Consider the following 20,656-nt stretch of genomic DNA (forward strand, 5'->3'; position numbering starts at 1 on the left):
CCGGTATTTATCTCGCGAATCTCCGATCCCTTCATAACAAAACGGATGAACTTCTTCTCCTCACCCGCACTAACAAGGATTTTTTAAACTCTGCTGCTCTGTGCTTCACTGAAACCTGGCTGAGTGAAGCCATACCGGACAATGGAATACATCTGCCGGGCTTCCAGCTGTTCCGAGCGGATCGCATCGCGGAGCTAACGGGGAAAACGAGAGGTGGTGGATTGTGTTTCTACATTAACGAAAGTTGGTGTTCAGATGTAACAAAACTGAAGAAGATGTGCTCTCCTAATTTAGAGGCACATTTCATAAACTGTAAACCCTTCTACTCACCTCGGGAATTTTCCTCTTTCATTCTCGTGAATGTTTACATCCCTCCAGACGCGTGCGTGAGCGCGGCGCTACAACAGCTGGCTGAACAAATAGCTGAAACGGAACAAAGTTACCCAGACTCTTTTTTAATCATTCTTGGGGATTTTAACAAAGCAAATCTTTCCCGTGAACTACCAAAATTCAGACAGCACGCTACATGTCCCACCAGAGACAGTAGTATACTGGACCACTGTTACACCACAATAAAAAATGCGTATCACTCCGTCTCAAGAGCAGCTTTGGGGCTCTCTGATCACTGTTTGGTTCATCTCATACCGACCTACAGGCAGAAACTGACATCAGCTAAACCTGTAATAAGGACTGTAAAAAGATGGACTAATGAAGCAGAGCAGAATCTACAGGCCTGCTTTGATTGCACTGTTTGGACTGTTTTTGAAGCTGCTACCAACGATCTGGATGAGCTCACAGATACTGTAACTGTCATGATGAATGAGGCAGAAGCAAAAGTGCAAGTAACTCGTTTAATGAGGAATAATCATGAACAGTCTCAAGTTCGTTTGGTGACGCAGGGACAAGATGGTCAGAGTCCAAGTGCAGGGTGTAGAAGTGACGAAGAGTGAGTAATCCAAACGGGAACAGGAAACGAGACCAAGACAGGAACAACCGCAACACAGCAAGGACGACTGGAACAGGACCAAACACGAACGAGACATCAAACAACGATCTGACAATGAGAGAAGAATGCGGTGAGTATTTATGGGAGAGCAGATAGGATGCAGCTGGAGAGGAGAATGATCAGCTGATCGCTGATCAAGTGGAACGAGCCGTCACGCCCACAAAACACACGCCCACACACATAACAACAACTACACGAGACAAGAGGGAACAATGAATTTACGAACCGTGACAGTACCCCCCCTCCTAGGAACGCCTCCCGGCGTTCCCAGACTCCCTTACCTGTCGATTGTAATCATCGATAAGAGAGTGATCCAAAATGTCTCTAGCAGGAACCCAACTTCTCTCCTCCGGACCGTAACCTTCCCAGTCCACCAAATACTGGAATCCGCGTCCCCTCCGTCTCGAGTCCAGAATACGATTAACCGAATATGTGGGTTCCCCTTCTACGAGTCGCGGCGGTGGGGGAACCGGGACTGGCGGATTAATATGAGAGCGAAACATGGGTTTTATTTTTGACACATGAAAGACGGAATGTATCCTCCTGTACACTGGAGGGAGTTTGAGGCGGACTGCCACCGGGCTAATGATCTTGGTGACAGTGAACGGGCCGATAAATTTGGGAGCAAGTTTATTAGAGATGGATCAGAGAGGAATGTTCTTGGTAGAAAGCCACACTTTTTGAACAACGACGTATGCGGGAGGCCTAGACCGGTGGCGATCGGCTTTGGCCTTGGTGCGTGCTCCCACTTGGAGTAGAGTCTCTCGGGCTCTAGTCCAAGTGTGATGACACCTCTGGACGAAGGCGTGGGCGGAGGCAGGCCCGTAGATGACACTGGTAATGAATTGTGGGCGTACTCCACCATAGACAGTTGTTGGCTCCACGAGGAAGGACTCTTAGAGACCAAACATCGTAATGTTCTCTCCAAATCTTGGTTGGCTCCCTCAGTTTGACCATTGCTCTGGGGATGAAACCCAGAGGACAGACTGACAGTCACCCCCAAAAACTTACAAAATTCTCGCCAAAATCTTCACACAAACTGGGGTCCTCTGTCGGAGACCACGTCTGTCGGGATGCCATGTAAGCGAAAGACGTGATCCACGACGGTCAACGCTGTCTCCTTGGCTGAGGGTAATTTGGGCAAGGGAATGAAATGGGCCGCCTTCGAGAACCGGTCCACCACGGTCAAAACTACCGTGTTCCCTCGAGAGGGGGGAGGGCGGTTACAAAATCTAGCGCAATGTGGGACCAGGGTCTCGAAGGGACTGGCAGCGGTTGAAGTAACCCATCAGGAGGACGATTGGAAGTCTTACCAATGGCACAAACTGAGCAAGCCAAAACAAAATCGTGAACATCCTGAGCCATAAGTGGCCACCAGAATCGTTGCTTGACCAAAAACTTGGTTCGACTGACTCCTGGATGACAAGCCACATTGGAACAATGCCCCCACTGAATGACGTCAGACCGTAATCCCTCCGGTACGAACAAACGGTTCGGTGGGCAACCGGGCGGAGGCGTTACCCCTTCTAAGGCCTTCCTGACCTTCGATTCGACCTCCCATACTAGAGTGGAGACAAACAGAGTCTCAGGTAAAATACACTCGGGAGTAGACGGGCGCTCGGAATGATCAAAAATGCGTGACAAAGAATCAGGGTTAACGTTTTTGGAACCTGGGCGGTACGAGAGAGTAAAGTCAAAACGTCCGAAAAAAAGTGCCCACCGAGCCTGCCTGGAGTTCAATCTTTTGGCAGTCTTAATGTATTCCAGATTCTTGTGATCGGTCCAAACGATAAAAGGTACCCCCGACCCTTCTAACCAGTGACGCCATTCCTCCAACGCTAACTTGACTGCAAACAACTCTCTATTACCAATGTCATAGTTGCGTTCGGCAGGAGATAAACGATGGGAAAAAAATGCGCATGGATGCATTCTGTCGTCTGTGGGAGAACGTTGGGAAATCACTGCACCTACCCCCACCTCTGACGCGTCGACCTCCACCACGAACTGACGTGAAGTATCAGGGGAAACGAGAATGGGGGCTGAAATAAACCGGCCTTTGAGTTTGGCAAACGCAGCTTCCGCTGCATCTGACCACCTGAACGTCGTTCTGGGGGAGGTCAAAGCGGTCAGAGGCGAGGCTAGTTGGCTGAAGTTGCGAATAAACCGCCGGTAAAAATTGGCAAACCCCAGAAACCTCAGTAAGGCCTTACGGGAATCTGGACTTGGCCAATCCACCACAGCCTTAACCTTCTCAGGATCCATACGTATACCCTCAGTCGACACAATGTATCCTAGGAAAGGAACAGACTGTGCATGAAAATCGCATTTCTCCGCCTTGACAAAAAGCCCATTCTCTAGCAACCTCTGAAGCACTCGCCGAACGTACTGCACGTGTTCCTGGAGAGAAGACGAAAAAATCAATATGTCATCCAGGTAAACATATATGAACTGATCAACCATATCTCGCAGCACGTCGTTGACGAGTGCCTGGAAGACTGCTGGGGAGTTGGACAGCCCGAACGGCATAACCAAATATTCAAAATGACCCCTGGGGGTGTTAAAAGCAGTCTTCCATTCATCCCCCTCCCTGATGCGGACCAAATGATAAGCGTTACGTAAGTCCAATTTAGTAAAGACCGACGCTCCCTGCAACCTCGCGAAAGCTGAAGACATCAACGGCAAAGGATAAGTATTCTTTACCGTGATGTTGTTCAGCCCCCGGTAGTCAATACAAGGTCGCAGGGATCCATCCTTCTTCTTTACAAAAAAGAACCCCGCCCCCGCCGGAGATGAGGAAGGACGGATGAACCCCGTTGCTAGAGAATCAGAAATATATTTCTCCATAGCCTCCCTCTCTGGTACAGAGAGCGAATAAAGTTTGCCTTTAGGCGGAGACTTACCTGACAGTAAATCTATGGCACAGTCATAGGGACGATGCGGAGGAAGAGAAGCCGCACGAGACTTACTGAACACTTCCTTCAGGTCTAGATACTCCGTGGGCACGTTAGATAAATCCATTGCCTCCTCCTGAAAGACAGAAACAGAAACAGACGAACAAGCAGACACAAGACAGGACTCATGACATTTACTGCTCCACTCCAATACTGCTCTCTGCTGCCAGTCTATTTTCGGATTGTGTTTGATTAGCCATGGGTGTCCAAGTACGATGGGTGCAAGAGGGGAGTCCAATACATAAAATGAAATAGTTTCCGAGTGATTGCCAGATGTAATAAGCGTGATGGGTCCGGTGATGAGAGAAATGGTGGGTAGATCTTGGCCGTTGAGTGCGTGGACTGCTATCTTGTGTGTGAGTGGAAAAATAGGAACTTGAAACCTCTGTGCAAACGAACGGTCCATAAAATTACCTTCGGCTCCCGAGTCCACCAGTGCTTGACAATTGTGATCGTGAGTAGACCATCTTAGTCTTCCCGGGAGGAGTGTAGATGTAGATGAGGTCTTCGCAGCGGAGATCCCACCCGACAGTAGCCTCATACTTACTGCCGGGCTGTGCCTTTTACTGGGCAGTTATAGGCGAAATGGCCCGAGGCTCCACAGTACAGACAAAGCCCTTGGGATCTCCGCCTTTCCTTCTCCTCCCGAGAAAGCCGAGCTCGCCCGACCCGCAAGGGTTCGTGATCATAGACGGGGCTGACCGCGTCCCCGCCGCTGGACCGCTGACTCTCGCACCCTCTAGAGATCGGCTGGGCAGTCTCCACCGTTCCACTCTTGTCAGGCGTGCATCAACTCGGAGGGCCAGGTCCACCAAGGCATTCAATGAAGTGGGGAGGTCCAGGGCATAAATCTCCTTCTGGACGCGGTCAGCCAACCCATGCAGGAATACGTCCCACTGCGCCTCCTCGTTCCACTGACACTCAGCCGCCAGGGTTCTAAATTCCATAGAATATTCCGATACCGATTTCTCGCCCTGCTTGAGTTCGGTGAGCATGCGAGCTGCCTCCATTCCGGCGATGGCTCTGTCGAACACCCTCTTCATTTCGGCGGCGAGTGTCTGGAACGAGGTGCAGCAGGGATCTTGGTTCTCCCACACCGCCGTCCCCCATAACGCTGCCTTCCCCGTGAGCAGCGTGAGCACAAAGGCTACCTTAGCCTGTTCGTTGACAAAGGTCCTGGGCTGCAATGAAAAATGCATAGAACACCGATTCAAAAATGCTCTGCAAAAATTAGGCTCACCAGCATAGGACTGTGGTATAGGCAGACGGGGCTCCGCCTGTGGAACGTTCTCCGGGGGTGTGGGGGGAACGGCCGGTGTGGGCGGCGCAGTGGGAGCTCGCAGAAGTTGTAGTTGCTGGGTGAGCTCGGACACCTGCGTCACCAAAGCTTGCACGGCCCGAGTAGTGTCGTTAAGACCTCTTTCCTGGTTGTCCATGCGTCTAATGCTGGTGTTGACAAAGTCCTCCAACGCCGACGAACTACTCGCTGCTTCCATTTGACGGTCAGATCGTTCTGTCATGATGAATGAGGCAGAAGCAAAAGTGCAAGTAACTCGTTTAATGAGGAATAATCATGAACAGTCTCAAGTTCGTTTGGTGACGCAGGGACAAGATGGTCAGAGTCCAAGTGCAGGGTGTAGAAGTGACGAAGAGTGAGTAATCCAAACGGGAACAGGAAACGAGACCAAGACAGGAACAACCGCAACACAGCAAGGACAACTGGAACAGGACCAAACACGAACGAGACATCAAACAACGATCTGACAATGAGAGAAGAATGCGGTGAGTATTTATGGGAGAGCAGATAGGATGCAGCTGGAGAGGAGAATGATCAGCTGATCGCTGATCAAGTGGAACGAGCCGTCACGCCCACAAAACACACGCCCACACACATAACAACAACTACACGAGACAAGAAGGAACAATGAATTTACGAACCGTGACAGTAACATCATATATAAGTTTCTGTGAGGATGCATGCATTCCTACCAGGACATTCTTATCATTCACTAATGATAAACCATGGTTTACTGGGAAACTCAAACACCTTCGTCATGCCAAGAGGATGCTTACAGAAGTGGGGATAAAATCTTGTATAACCAGGCCAGAAACAGATTGACGAAGGAGATAAGAGTTGCTAAAAGGAACTACTCTGAATAGCTGAAAAAACAGTTTTCATCCAACGACCCATTATCAGTCTGGAATGGCCTGAGGAACATCACCAACTACAAGTCACCATCCCCCCGATCTGTGGACAATCAACACCTGGCTGACCATTTAAATTCATTTTATTGCAGGTTTGAAAAGCCCTCATTCACACCACACACCGGCTCTGACCTGCACTTCACACATTCACCATCACCTCCTGCACTCTCACTCCCCCCCCCCCCCCCCCCTCCTGCCATCCAACCTGAGCTTAAGGTCTGTGTGGAGGACGTGAGCAGAGTCTTCAAAAAACAGAAGACTAGCAAAGCCTCAGGCCCAGACGGCATCTGATCTGCTTGTTTAAAAGCCTACGCTGACCAACTGGCCCCAGTCTTGACGCAGATCTTCAATAGATCTTTGGAGCAGTGTGAAGTTCCCTGCTGCTTCAAACGCTCCACTATCATTCCTGTCCCCAAAAAACCCAAAATCATTGGACTTAATGACTACAGACCTGTCGCTCTCACGTCTGTGGTCATGAAGTCGTTTGAAAGACTGGTGTTGGCCCACCTGAAGGACATCACTGGACCCCTGCTGGATCCCTTTCAGGTTGCTTACGTAGCAAACAGGTCTGTGGATGATGCAGTCAACATGGGACTGCATTATATCCTGCAACATCTCAACAGACCAGGGACTTATACAAGGATCCTCTTTGTGGACTTCATTTCGGCCTTCAATACCATCATGCCTGGTCTTCTCACAGCCAAACTGACCCAGCTCTCCATACCATCCTTGATCTGTCAGTGGATCACCAGCTTCCTGACGGACCGGCAGCAGCGAGTGAGACTGGGGAAACACACATCCAAGACTCTCACAATCAGCACTGGCGCCCCCCAAGGGTGCGTTCTCTCCCCACTGCTCTTCTCCCTGTACACTAATGACTGTACTTCTAAAGACCCCACTGTCAAGCTCCTGAAATTTGCCGACGACACCACTGTCATCGGTCTCATCCGAAACGGTGACGAGTCTGCTTACAGAATGGAGGCTGAACAGCTGGCTGTCTGGTGCAGTTATAACAACCTTGAGCAAAACACGCTCAAAACAGTGGAGATGATCGTGGACTTCAGGAGGAACAGGCCAGCACTCCCCCCACTCACCATCATGAACAGCACTGTGGAAGCAGTGGAGTCATTCAGGTTCCTGGGCACTATCATCTCTCAGGACCTGAAGTGGGATAATCACATTGACTCCACTGTGAAAAAGGACCAGCAGAGACTGTACTTCCTTCGCCAGCTGAGGAAGTTCAACTTGCCACAGGAGCTGCTGATTCAGTTCTACTCAGCCGTCATTGAGTCTGTCTTATGCACTTCCATCACTGTCTGGTTTGGTTCAGCTACCAAATCAGACATCAGGAGACTACAACGGACAGTCCGGACTGCGGAGAGGATTATTGGTGCCCCCCTGCCAAACCTCCAGGACCTGTACTCTTCCAGAGTGAGGAAGAGAGCAGGTAAAATCACCACAGACTCCACTCACCCTGGACACCACCTGTTTGAATTGTTACCGTCAAGACGGAGACTCAGATCACTGGCCACAAGAACATTTCGGCACAGGAACAGTTTCTTCCCACAGGCCATTTCCCTTCTGAACAGTTAACACACCTCCCAAGGCATATGCCTCTAAGTGCAATACTCCCACTGTTTAGTGCAATATCTTACAACTCAGGTGATACTTATACTTATATTTAGATTTATTTATTATAATATTCAAAACACTGTAAATATGTTCATAATCTGGAAATCTGGAAATGTCTATTCTGACTAAACCTAACTGTGATACTTTTTATTCTCATATATTTATATTTTTATTCTTTATTCTTATAATTTGTAGTATTATGTTTCATGTTTCTTGTTGTATTTGTATAGTCCACTGGAAGCCTCAGCACCAAAACAAATTCCTTGTGTGTGCAAGCACACTTGGCAATGAAGCTCTTTCTGATTCTGATTCTAATATCAAAGACCCAGGAAGGAGGACACACTAAAGACCATCTTTTAGTGTGGGTTTGACGATCACCTTTATCAACAGGTTCCAGCGGCAGCTACCACATGTTCCCTAGCTCTGTTCCCTAGACAGAAACATGTTGAAACATGAACTATAGACAGGTAGGCAACCTTTCAATGCTAAATGTATATGCATGTACGACATTAGGATGTTTTATGTTCGATAATACAACACAGAATGATATCAAAGTAGGCTAGTATGAGTGTTTACTCTAATATGGTGAATATTAGAATGTTTAGACCAGTGTTTACTGTTAAATACTGTGTTTGTGGATATCTGCTCAAACGTAGATATGTATAATGTGGTAACAATAATGTTTCATAATTTGGAGCGTCTCCATCGCTTCAGTAAATGTTCTCTGCACTCGCTGTGGGTTTGAGTCACTCGCGCTGTGCATTTGAAAAGCACAACGCGCCAAACATTAGGCTTCATGTTTTTACTCCAATCTCATATCATAACGTCATAATGAAATGGAAACATTTTAAGTAACATAAGATAATCCAGACTGACCTGCTGACTTAAAAATTCACACGAGTCTCTGTACATGAACATGGTAAAATGAACAATCAAACACCTTGGAATGACAGGTAGGATATACTATGTTTCATGAATGGCACAAAGGTGTGTGACTGTTCAAGTCACTAACCCTAACCTATCTTTAGATCAATGTGTTCACTAATGTGCTTTTGTGCCCTTTATTATTTACCTTTGGATTATGTTTTGTTGTAAATAAATCCAAACAATCAAAAAGCCATTATTTTTTAAATCTCTCCTCATTGTTTGTTCTAATTCCCTCACAGTCCCCACCTGATAGGGCCATTATGGGAGGGTCTTTGGCTTTCTCAGGTGTGAAACCCATCAATATGAATGTGATGATTCATATTGTTGATTCACGCCTCCTCGCATAGAGCTTCTTACACAAAACATGCCTTACAAATTTTAAATCAATATATTGTTTTATCTGAATGAGTAGGCAGGATGCTATTCTAGGCTACGTGATACAATTTTCAAAAGTCTTGTGAAAAAATAATCAGTATGGGTTTCATGACCTTATTTTAGAGACTTTTTTTGTTTTTTCACAAACCACGCATAAATGTAATTTTCTCAAAACTAAAAACTTTTACATACATGCTGCTCACATATTATTGTAGTAGAGTTTGTGTTGAATACAGTGTAATCAGACTTTAGCCATGAAAATGTTGCAAGTAACAGAAATAAACACAAATGTCAGAACATGTCAGAACACCTCAAGGGCCCAGAAAACCCCTCAGACCCCAAAAATGTTGACCTGACATACACAAAGTTACTATCAAAGATAGTTCAACCAAAAATGAAAATTAGCCCATGATTTACTCACCCTGAAGCCATCCTAGGTGTATATGAAATTCTTCTTTCAGACGAATACAATCGGAGTTGGGAGAATTGGGGGTATGGAATTATGAAGACTGGGGGTATGGAGTTATGAAGACTGGGGGTATGGAGTTATGAAGACTGGAGGATATGGAGTTATGAAGACTGGGGGGTATGGGGTTATGAAGACTGGGGGGTATAGAGTTGGGAGAATGGGGGGTAAGAAGTTATGAAGACTGGAGGATATGGAGTTATGAAGACTGGGCTGTATTGAGTTAAGAAGACTGGGGGTAAGAAGTTATGAAGACTGGAGGATATAAAGTTATGAAGACTGAGGGATATGGAGTTATGAAGACTGGGCGGTATTGAGTTAAGAAGACTGGGGGTATGGAGTTATGAAGACTGGGGAGATGGAGTTATAAAGACTGGAGGATATGGAGTTATGAAGACTGAGGGGTATGGAGTTATGAAGACTGGGGGGTATGGAGTTATGAAGACTGGAGGATATGGAGTTATGAAGACTGAGGGGTATGGAGTTATGAAGACTGGAGGATATGGAGTTATGAAGACTGAGGGGTATGGAGTTATGAAGACTGGGGGTATGGAGTTATGAAGACTGGGGGGTATGGAGTTATAAAGACTGGGGGATGTGGAGTCATGAAGACTGGGGGATATGGAGTTATGAAGACTGAGGGGTATGGAGCTATGAAGACTGGAGGATTTGGAGTTATGAAGACTGGGGGATATGGAGTTATGAAGACTGGGGGGTATGGAGTTATGAAGACTGGGGGTATGGAGTTATGAAGACTGGGCTGTATTGGGTTATGAAGACTGGGGGGTATGGAGTTATGAAGACTGGAGGATATGGAGTTATGAAGACTGGGCGGTATTGAGTTATGAAGACTGGGGGGTATGGAGTTATGAAGACTGGAGGATATGGAGTCATGAAGACTGGGGGTATGGAGTTATGAAGACTGGGGGTATGGAGTTATGAAGACTGGGGGTTATGGAGTTATGAAGACTGGGGGGTATGGAGTTATGAAGACTGGGGGGTATGGAGTTATGAAGACTGGAGGATATGGAGTTATGAAGACTGGGGGGTATGGAGCTATGAAGACTAGGGGCTATGGAGTTATGAAGACTGGGGGGTATGGAGTTATGAAGACTGGAGGGTATGGAGCTATGAAGACTAGGGGCTATGGAGTTATGAAGACTGGGGGGTATGGAGTTATGAAGACTAGGGGGTATGGAGTTATGAAGACTGGGGGATATTGAGTTATGAAGAAAAAAATGAAGCATAAAAGTAGCCCATATGTCCATTTTCATTTTTTTTTTTGCTTGGCAAAAAACAGTGTCGAAAAGTCCCAAATTTCTACAAATACTTAATGTCAACTATTCAGATATATTTATGAGATAAATGTAAAGTTACCTGTCTTGGGCTCCACAGAGAAGTAAGGCTGTCCATGTATGATGCTGTACACAACTCTGGCGCTGTTGCCGTAAGTGGGGTCGTCAGCATCCGTCGCTGTCACCTGAACCACAGTCGTGCCTATGCAGAACAGACGCAACACAACACGCTTGTGAGCATCAGGAAACAATGCAGCTGAAGGGAACAGGATGTGATGTGAGTTACCATGGTAATGCTGTGTCTTACAGTGCCCCAGTAGTGCATAACACAACGGAATTTAAAAAGCACACAATCATAACACAAAGGAAACAACACAATGGAATTTTAAAAGAAAACATCAGTTCACAACACAACGAAATCAAGTCACAACACAACGGACACAAGCCACAAAACAACGGAATTTAAAAAGCAAACAATCACAACACAAAGGAAACAAGCCACAACACAAAGGAATTTAAAAAGAAAACATCAGTTCACAACCCAACGAAATCAAGTCACAATACAATGGACACAAGCCACAAAACAACGAAATTTAAAAAGCAAACAATCATAACACAACGGAAACAAGCCACAACACAGTGGAATTTATAAAAAAAACATCAGTTCACAACACAACGAAATCAAGATACTAAAAGATCAAGTGACAACACAAGTAAATTAAGTCACAACACAACGGAAATAAGCCACAACACAACAAAATTAAGCCACAACACAACAAAAACAAGCCACAACACAACGGAAACAAGTCACAACACAATGAAATCAAGTCTAACACAACACAAACAAGCCACAACAAAACAAAATCAATTCACAACACAACAAAATCAAGCATCAACACAACAGAAACAAGCCACAACACAACAAAATCAAGCCACAACAAAACAAAATCAAGCCACAACAAAACAAAATCAAGCCACAACACAACAAAATCAAGTCACAACACAACAACAACAGAATCAAATCACAAAACAACGGAATCAAGTCACAATACAGTGGAAACAAGTCACAACACAACGGAAACAAGCCACAACACTACAAAATCAGGCCACAACACAACGGAAACAAGTCACAACACAACAAAATCAAGCCACAACACGACGGAAAAAAGTCACAGCACAACTATATTAAGTCACAACACAACGGAAATAAGCCATAACACAACAAAATCAAGCCACAACACAACAAAATCAAGCCACAACACAACAGAAACAAGTCACAACACAATGAAATCAAATCAAAACACAAAGGAAACAAGTCACAACAAAACGAAATCAAGTCACAAGACAATGGAATCAAGCCACAACACAACAGAAACAAGTCACAACACAACGAAATCAAGTCACAACACAACAAAAACAAGCCACAACAGAACAAATCAAGCCGCAACACAACAAAATCAAGTCCCAACACAACGGAATTAAGCCGCAACACAACAAAATCAAGCCACAACACAACAAAAACAAGTCACAACAAGTATGTTAAATAAAAAGTCTCAGATTACATATGTCACCCTGGTTCCCTGAGAGGGAATGAGACGCTGCGTGGAGACGCGGTGGGAACACCCTGTGTGATTGCGTCGTGAAGCACGTGTATAATCAGTCCAATGGAAAAACGAGACGTCATAGATGATGTCATAGACCAGGAAGCTATAAAGCACCCCTGAAAACAGACCGCGTCAGCTTCTGGAAAGCCTGAAGCAAGTCGATCAGGGCATGCAGGAAGTATGGCAGGAGAACGCAGCGTCTCGTTCCCTCTCAGGGAACCAGGGTTACATACATAACCTGAGACGTTCCCTTTCAAGGGAACTCGAGCTGCGTTGAGACGCGGTAGGAACCCCATTCCCACTACACCATAATGACAAATGCCTGTTCTGAGTGAAGTCCTTGCGCACCCTAAGAAGCGAGCAACCTAGTCCCAGGAGTGGAGAGGTCTAAGTCATAAAACCTGACAAACGTGTGTGGTGAGGACCAGCCTGCCATATTACAAACATCTTGAAGAGAAACACCCGAAATTAAAGCCTTAGAGGCAGCCATACTCCTAGTAGAGTGGGCCCAAACAGCCATAGCTGAAAGCTGTCCGGCCGCTTCATAAGCAAGTGAGATAGCCTCAACTAACCACTTGCTCATTACCTGTTTAGATGCAGGGCAACCTTTCTTAGGTGACCCGAAGCAGACAAATAGCTTCTCAGATTTACGCCACAGGGCAGCTCTGTGAACGTAAGCCTCCAATGCCCTACCGGGACATAACAGATTAAGACGTTCCTGATCTGGGGTATTAAAAGATGGAGGATAAAAGGCCTGCAACACTGTTGGGCCTGAAACATTAGCAGGGACCTTAGGGATGTAACCCGGCCTAGGGTAAAGAAATGCCTTCACCATACCAGGTGCAAATTCCAATCATGAAGAGCAATCGACAGGGCTTGCAGATCTCCAATTCTCTTAATCGAAGAAATAGCGAGAAGAAATGAAGTTTTTAGAGTGAGGAATTTTTCTGAAACCTCTTCAATAGGCTCGAAGGGAGCCAAGGCCAGAAATAGACACCACACATACCTTTAAAGTAGAAGGAGATAATCCTCCAGAGAAACGGTCTTGCAAGAAATCAAGAACTGTACCAACAGGGCAGTTAACAGGATCTAGGTGACGTCCACCACACCAGGTGGAGAATAATTTCCATTTCAATGCATATAGTTTTCTCGTGGAAGGCACTCTTGATTGGAGAATGGTCTCAACGACCTCAGTCGAGAGACCGGATTCTATGAGCCGAGCCCCCTCAGAGGCCAGGCCCACAGTTTCCACAACTCCGGATGAGGGTTTAAATATCGTGCCCCTTACTTGGGACGACAGGTCCCTCCTGACCGGATTCTCCAGAGGAGAGCCATCTAGAAGGGACACTAGGTCCAAGAACCATACTCGGGCCGCCCAGTAAGGCGCTACTAATAATAGGCAAGGCAAGGCAAGTTTATTTATATAGCACATTTCATACACAATGGTAATTCAAAGTGCTTTACATAGAAGAAATTAAAATAATCAAAAGAAATCAGAATAATTAAAACAGTTTAGAATAAAAGATAAAATACAGAAATAATCAAATGAAATCAGAATAATTAAGGCGAGACACTACAGGTGAATAGGGTAAAAAATTTAAATAATAGATATCACCATGAAACCTCCTCAGTTGATTACTTGCATAGTATATAAAAAAAATGTATTACAAGTTTTTAATTTTTTTATGTTTGATTATGCAAATTAGGCATTATCTCATTAAATATGCGCAATTTTGCATATATTTTCGGTAGATAAATCTGAACATATGATAAAACCAGGTGCAAAATTCTTTTTTCATTTTGTTTACACACAAGATGAAAACAAAATTTCAGAGGGATTTCAGGATATATGCTTTCATTACATAGGAAATCAAAATATACTGTTCATAGCCTTAAAAAATCGATTTTCGCCTTATTTCTTTTATTAAAATGTCACATAAATCAGGCCAGGAATGATTTATTAACAAATCCCTCAGAAAATATCTTCAGAATACTGCTAAGTGTATAACTGGAAAGTTTGGTGTACATAGGTGCTACACAGGCTGAGAAGTTTCTACTGGAGAATGACAAAAAACTCATTTTGAGAAAACGGCATTTAAAAAATTTAAATAGGGGAATTTAATACATTTCTATTGGAAAACATTTTTCAAAAACAGAATAAATGCTCAGGCCCTTAGTAATAATAATATATAATATTTCAAGCTCATGAAAACTGATTATTTAATAACATGGCATGCATATAAGGCCTACAACGGCAGTAACTTAATTAATTAACATTGGTGTATCATGCACAAAGATGCCGACAAAACCGAAGCTGGACAGTTATGGACACAGAACAATACCAACAGTAGCTGTCACAGCTTTCTAAAGTCTAATGATCCATTCCAGCACCATATGTAGGTCCCTCTGACATCTCTTGCTGGTGCCTTTTCACTTTCTTCTCTGTGCTCACAAGTTTTCGTTTGCGTTTTGCACTTGCGGACTGAATGGCGTTTGCTTTGGACACCCTGAGCAGGTCTGCCTGCTTGATGGTGTTCACTGTAATAAGTGTGCTCTCCAGCCATAAGTTTGCCATCACATTAAGCATAGCTGAGGCACCCTCATTAAAAGTGGAGATGGCCATGCTTGCCGCTGCCTCGACCCTGTTCTTGCCTACAAAAACTGTTTTTGGGCAGCGGGCCCATATCACAGAATTGAGGCACTCATTTGCATTTTGTGTGCCACCATGCTGCATTCTTTGCAGCAAGCTATCACTTGACATGCGGTGATAAATGGGGAGAAGTTTCTGGCCCACCTCGTGGGATAGGTAGTTTGCAGCATGTCGTGTGTGGCTTTCGGGGGTCTCATTTTTGTCTTCTGCCCTCCGATACCAACACCAAGATGGATTGCACCTAGTATGTAATGGTGTTTCATTTGTTGACATGCAGTGGAGAAGGCCTGCCCATATCTCTGCTTTCATTGTTTCCAGTGACCCCTGGTTATTCAAAATTGCCCCCCTGTAATAATTTTGCAGTGTTTTGCATTTCTTTGCAGTCAGTTTCCCCAAACCCTTGCCTCCCAATTTGCGTTCGCCACTAAATTTTCTGAGCGCTGTGCCCATTCGCTTGTGAGCATGGTTTATACATTCCAGCTTTACAATCTCATGCCCAGGGTATGGGTTTAGTGACAGTACTTCCTTAAAAGCAGAGCTATCCCCATCTGAGAGCATCTCAGTGTACCGCAGCTGGTGGCGACTGACTGATCTAGCCCACATCCTCTTTGCTGCCTCTTGCTTCATTGCCTTACTAGACCCTGTGAAATTCTTTGCACAGTCAGTGTGCGTCTCCCTCCAGCTGTCAAATTCCTCCACAGTGATCTTCCCTTCATTCTTGGCACTTTGCTTTAGGACACAAGCATGACAGTAAGAGGATAAGACCTCAAAGTCAATGACAAGTCCTGTAAGAATGTCGATACAAACACCAATGCCATAATGGGAAGTGAAGCCTCTTTTTTTGCCAGGTGCCATCAAAAGAGACACCAATGTTAATTACAGCATCAGCATCCTCCCTCAGCAACTCTGCCAACTCTGGATCAACGTCTGCATAGGCCTGTCTGATCTGCTCCCTAGTCTTGTGCAGTGACTCCAGTCCTCTCTCAATTTCCGCCACTAAGATTAAAATGCATGTTGTGTCAAGAACTGTTCCTTTTTTGTTGAGTTTATTGAAACAGTACATTTGAGTGGCAAAATTTTTTTTTGAAAGGACCAGGGAGTAGACCATGCAGTCATAGCAGCCAATTGGACAAGCAAACAGTAAATGACTAAAGAATAAGGCCATCCTATGTTATACTATTATAACAGATTCATAATTGTGCGTGTATGTGATGCAGCCTACTGTTAATGTGTATGTGTATGTATGCGTGTGCGTGCGTGCGTGTGTGTGTGTGTGTGTGTGTGTGTGTGTTCCATCCAATAAAATATGTTCACTGTTACAACAACACTATGATAAATGTAACAGGTCATTAGACCTCCAAAATCAACATCCCTGTCCTATCCCTATTTCGAAAGCCTACCTGTGACTCTCTTGTCATGCCTCTGGTATGTTTTCAGGTGAAGGGAAGGGATCCCCAACACCTTGCTGACCTTCATCAGTGCTGCATATCCCATCCCTAATTCATGGGCTAAAAGCACCATGCGGACGTTCACGTCAAAAGCGACATCACCTCTCGTTTCGCTTTGCAGCCGTGTGGATGTGTAGATGCTTCGCCTATACACATTCTCCCCTTTGCAATTACTGCACTCTAGAAGCAAACTGCTACAAAATCCATGTTCACTGGATCAATGTTAATAAATAGACTTGATGCAGCACAATTAGGGCACAAGAGATCATTTATTAATTCGTTCAGACGTGCGACATGCATAATCAGCCACTGCTGTGTCCCACAGTCAGCGGCACTGTCATTAAACCCACCCCGGTTTCCCAACGTCAGCTTACGGGCAGATGTGCTGCTTCCTGGTGTTTTTTCACCTAACCCATCTGATTGCTTTCCCTTTCCACATCTTGCAAAGCGCAATTGCCGGTTTTTTTTCCTTGAGATTTGCGGTGTTAGCGGCATTTTCGAAAGTCTCGCGGCAAGCTAAACACGGAAGTGTCAGAGTACACCACGTGATGCGTCTGAGCGAATCACGTTAGCAGAAACCAGCAGTAGCCAATGAGATTTCGTCATTAGCTTTAAATCCCCCTTTGGACATTCATGATTGGTTACTGATAGAAAGGAAATGCCCATATATGGGTTACACAGCGTTGTGCATGAGACCCAGAGCTTTCCAACGATACCGGTCATGACAGACTTCAGTAAACAGACGGAGTGCTGCATGTCGCGTTAGAATGCTAACTTCTTGGTGAATTCGGGAGAAACTTACTGGCGCAAGTAAACAAAATGTAATAAAATAAACATCTTAATGTATATTTTCAATGTTTTCTTTATAGCAGTTTGAAAGAACACACATTGAAGAAGTAAACTAGCCCAAAATCTCAATCTCACTGACCACTGCATAAAAAATCAATGTTTTTGCCTGCCGTGTCTCGCCTTAAAACATAAAATAAAATACAGTGCAAACAGTCGGACGAACAGTGGCACAGTGCACATTCAGTAAATTCACAGCTAAACAGATGTGTTTTGAGTCTGGATTTGAATGTGACTGTAGGAGCACATCTGATCTCTTCTGGAAGCTGGTTCCAGCTGCGGCTGGCATAATAGCTAAAAGCAGACTCGCCATGCTTAGAGTGAACCCTTGGTATTTCTAGCTGATGTGATCCTAATGATCTGAGTGATCTGTTGGGTTTATATTCAGTGAGCATATCCGCAATGTATTGAGGTCCTAGGCCATTGAATGATTTATATACCAGTAATAATACTTTAAAATCAATCCTAAATGTAACTGGCAGCCAGTGTTAATGTCACGGAAACTCCAGAACTCCTCACTCCTCCCACTCGTTCCGCGTCCCCTGAGTATTGATCACCCGCACCTGTCATCGTCACCTGTTACTCATCGCTCTCTCATCACTGGCATTATATATACACCACCTTCACCTTCAGTTCTCTGTCTGTTCTCGTTGATACACCATCGAGCCCCTGACTCTCCCTCGGGATTCAACTACCTGTAACTCGTGCTTCTATCTGTACCGCTTACCTGCTATCCGTGTGAAGATTCTCATCTGTTCATTCCTCCATCCTGCAGTCAGCCTCCGGACTCCTGCATTCATCATTGTTTCCGTCCTGAGCCAGATAAGAGACTTTGTTCATTGCTACTCCTCTCCTGCTGTGATTGCCCCCTTTGTGTTCAATAAACTGCTGTATTAAATCCACCTGTCTGCGTCATTCAGATACTGTGACAGAAGACCAGACCGCAATGCATGAACCGAGTGGTCACAGCGAAGCAGGTGCTTCGGCTCCCAACCCTGAAGCATTGCAAGACGCCCAGCGTGTTCGTCCAACCGCCATCAGTTTTGCTTCTTCTGCCTCTGTAAGTCCCATGGCCCGACCAGCGACCTACTCTGGTGTGGAGGGGGATTGCAGCGGATTCCTTTTACAGTGTGAATTGTATCTGGAAATGAATCCCTCACAGTTCCCTTCTGAAAGAGCGAAAATTGCGTTCATCGTTTCTCTTCTCAACGGATGAGAACTTCTCTGGGCGAAAGCGCTATGGGATGCTGACGGTATTGTCACACAGACCTTCTCTAATTTCATCACTCATGTCCGTGAAGTTTTCTCACAAACTTCTGATCCTCTTTCCGTTCAAGATCAGTTATTTCATTTACGACAGGGAAGAACTTCAGTGTCTGATTATGCTTTACAATTTCATACCTTGGCAGCTGCTAGTGGATGGAACGAGTCAGCATTAATCACTGCATATCGCCAGGGTTTGAACTACGAAATTCGTTTACAGCTCGCTATTTATGATGATGACATCGGACTTCAGAGCCTCATTCAGCGATCCATACGACTCGCCCAACTACGCTCTGCCTGCCAGCAGGATAATCCTGTATTTCCTCCTCCACGCCCATCTATCACCACCAGCCCTCCAGCACCTGAACCTATGGACATCGATTCAGCTCATCTGTCTGTTAGCGAACGTCAACGCCGAATTCATAACAACCTATGCCTTTACTGTGGAACCGCCGGGCATCTTCTCGCCACCTGTCCAGTTCGTCCCCCCCGACCGGCGGTGAGTACAGTTCATCTCCCATCTCCAATCTCTCACATGAAGTTTACTCAAGTTTTACTAACGTATCGTCTATGGTCTGTTTCAGCGAAAGCGCTGATTGATTCCGGTGCTGGCGGCAACTTTATTTCACGCAACATTCTTCAAAAGCTCCACGCCCGCCAAAGATCCATCTCACAAATACTTTATGTGCAGTCTATCCTTGGGAAGCCGCTCGGCAGTGGGAAGATTCAGTTCTGCAGTCCTTCCATCTCTCTAAAAATTGGATGTCTTCATGGAGAGAGTCTCTCATTCTTGGTGCTGGAGGGCTCCACCGCTGACATCATCCTGGGACTCCCATGGTTAGAACAACACTCACCCAACATCTGCTGGTCCTCCGGTGAAGTACGTCAATGGGGGAATAACTGTTTCATCCATTGTTTACGTCCAATCAATAAGTGTTCTCGCCCACCTTTGACTTCAGTTTCTTAACTCACGCTCGGTTTCACCTCAGTTGAGAGTCCAGCCTCCAGTGAACATCACACTATACCAACTGTCTACCGGGCGATCCAGGATGTTTTCAATAAACAACTGGCAAGCAAACTACCACCTCATCGGCCATGGGACTGTGCGATCGACCTGCTCCCTGGGGCAGCCGCTCTGGAACAACTACGTGGGGCACAGATATTTTCCAAACTGGACCTTTGCAGTGCCTACAATCTGGTGCGTATCCGTAAGGGTGACGAATGGAAGACTGCATTCATCACACCTGCTGGCCACTACGAGTACCGGGTCATGCCTTTCGGGCTTTCCAACGCTCCTGCAGTCTTCCAAGGATTCATGAATGAAATTTTCAGAGATTACCTTCATCAGTTCATCATTATATATATAGACGACATCCTCATCTACTCTTCCAGTTTGCCGAGCATCTCCATCACGTAAAACGTGTACTCCAATGTCTGCGCGAACATCAGCTCTTCCTAAAACTTGAACAATGTGAGTTCCATCTACAATCTATCCAGTTCCTAGGCTATGTGATAACCCTAACGGAATCTCCATGGACCAGAGGAAGGTGGAAACAGTCACCAACTGGCCACAACCGACCACCGTCAAGGAACTACAGCGTTTCTTAGGTTTTGCCAACTTTTACCGAAGATTCATCCAAGGTTTCAGCAAGATCAGTGCTCCCATCACCTCACTGCTGAGAAAAGGGGCCAAGTCTCTATCCTGGACCATGGAAGCCACCAATGCCTTCGAATTACTCAAGACCTCCTTCACCTCCGCTCCTACCCTAGCTCTTCCTAACCCAGATCTTCCGTTTGTAGTCGAGGTCAACGCCTCCTCCACCGGGGTAGGAGCGGTGCTATCTCAGCGGCAGGGGAAGCCTCCCAAACTCCATCCATGTGCCTTCTTCTCTAAGAAACTGTCCCTGGTGGAGCAAAATTATGATATTGGCAATCGGGAACTTCTGGCTATTAAGCTTGCTTTGGAAGAGTGGAGACATTGGCTGGAG

At 45.5% G+C, this 20,656-nt stretch overlaps 1 protein-coding gene across 1 annotated transcript in view; it reads right to left on the reverse strand.

The window, feature by feature from the left end:
* The window catches only part of LOC143744160 (cadherin-7-like), a 240,284-nt gene that overhangs the window by 169,563 nt on the left and 50,065 nt on the right, over nt 1-20,656 (reverse strand). The window contains exon 3 of the mRNA XM_077235580.1: nt 10,940-11,059. Within this exon, the coding sequence (XP_077091695.1) occupies nt 10,940-11,059 (120 nt within the window). The remainder of the gene's footprint in view (nt 1-10,939; nt 11,060-20,656) is intronic.

The sequence above is a fragment of the Siphateles boraxobius genome, unplaced genomic scaffold (genome assembly GCF_051911475.1).
Source record: "Siphateles boraxobius isolate OS27281-9 unplaced genomic scaffold, OSU_SipBor_1 199, whole genome shotgun sequence".
Taxonomy (NCBI): domain Eukaryota; kingdom Metazoa; phylum Chordata; class Actinopteri; order Cypriniformes; family Leuciscidae; genus Siphateles; species Siphateles boraxobius.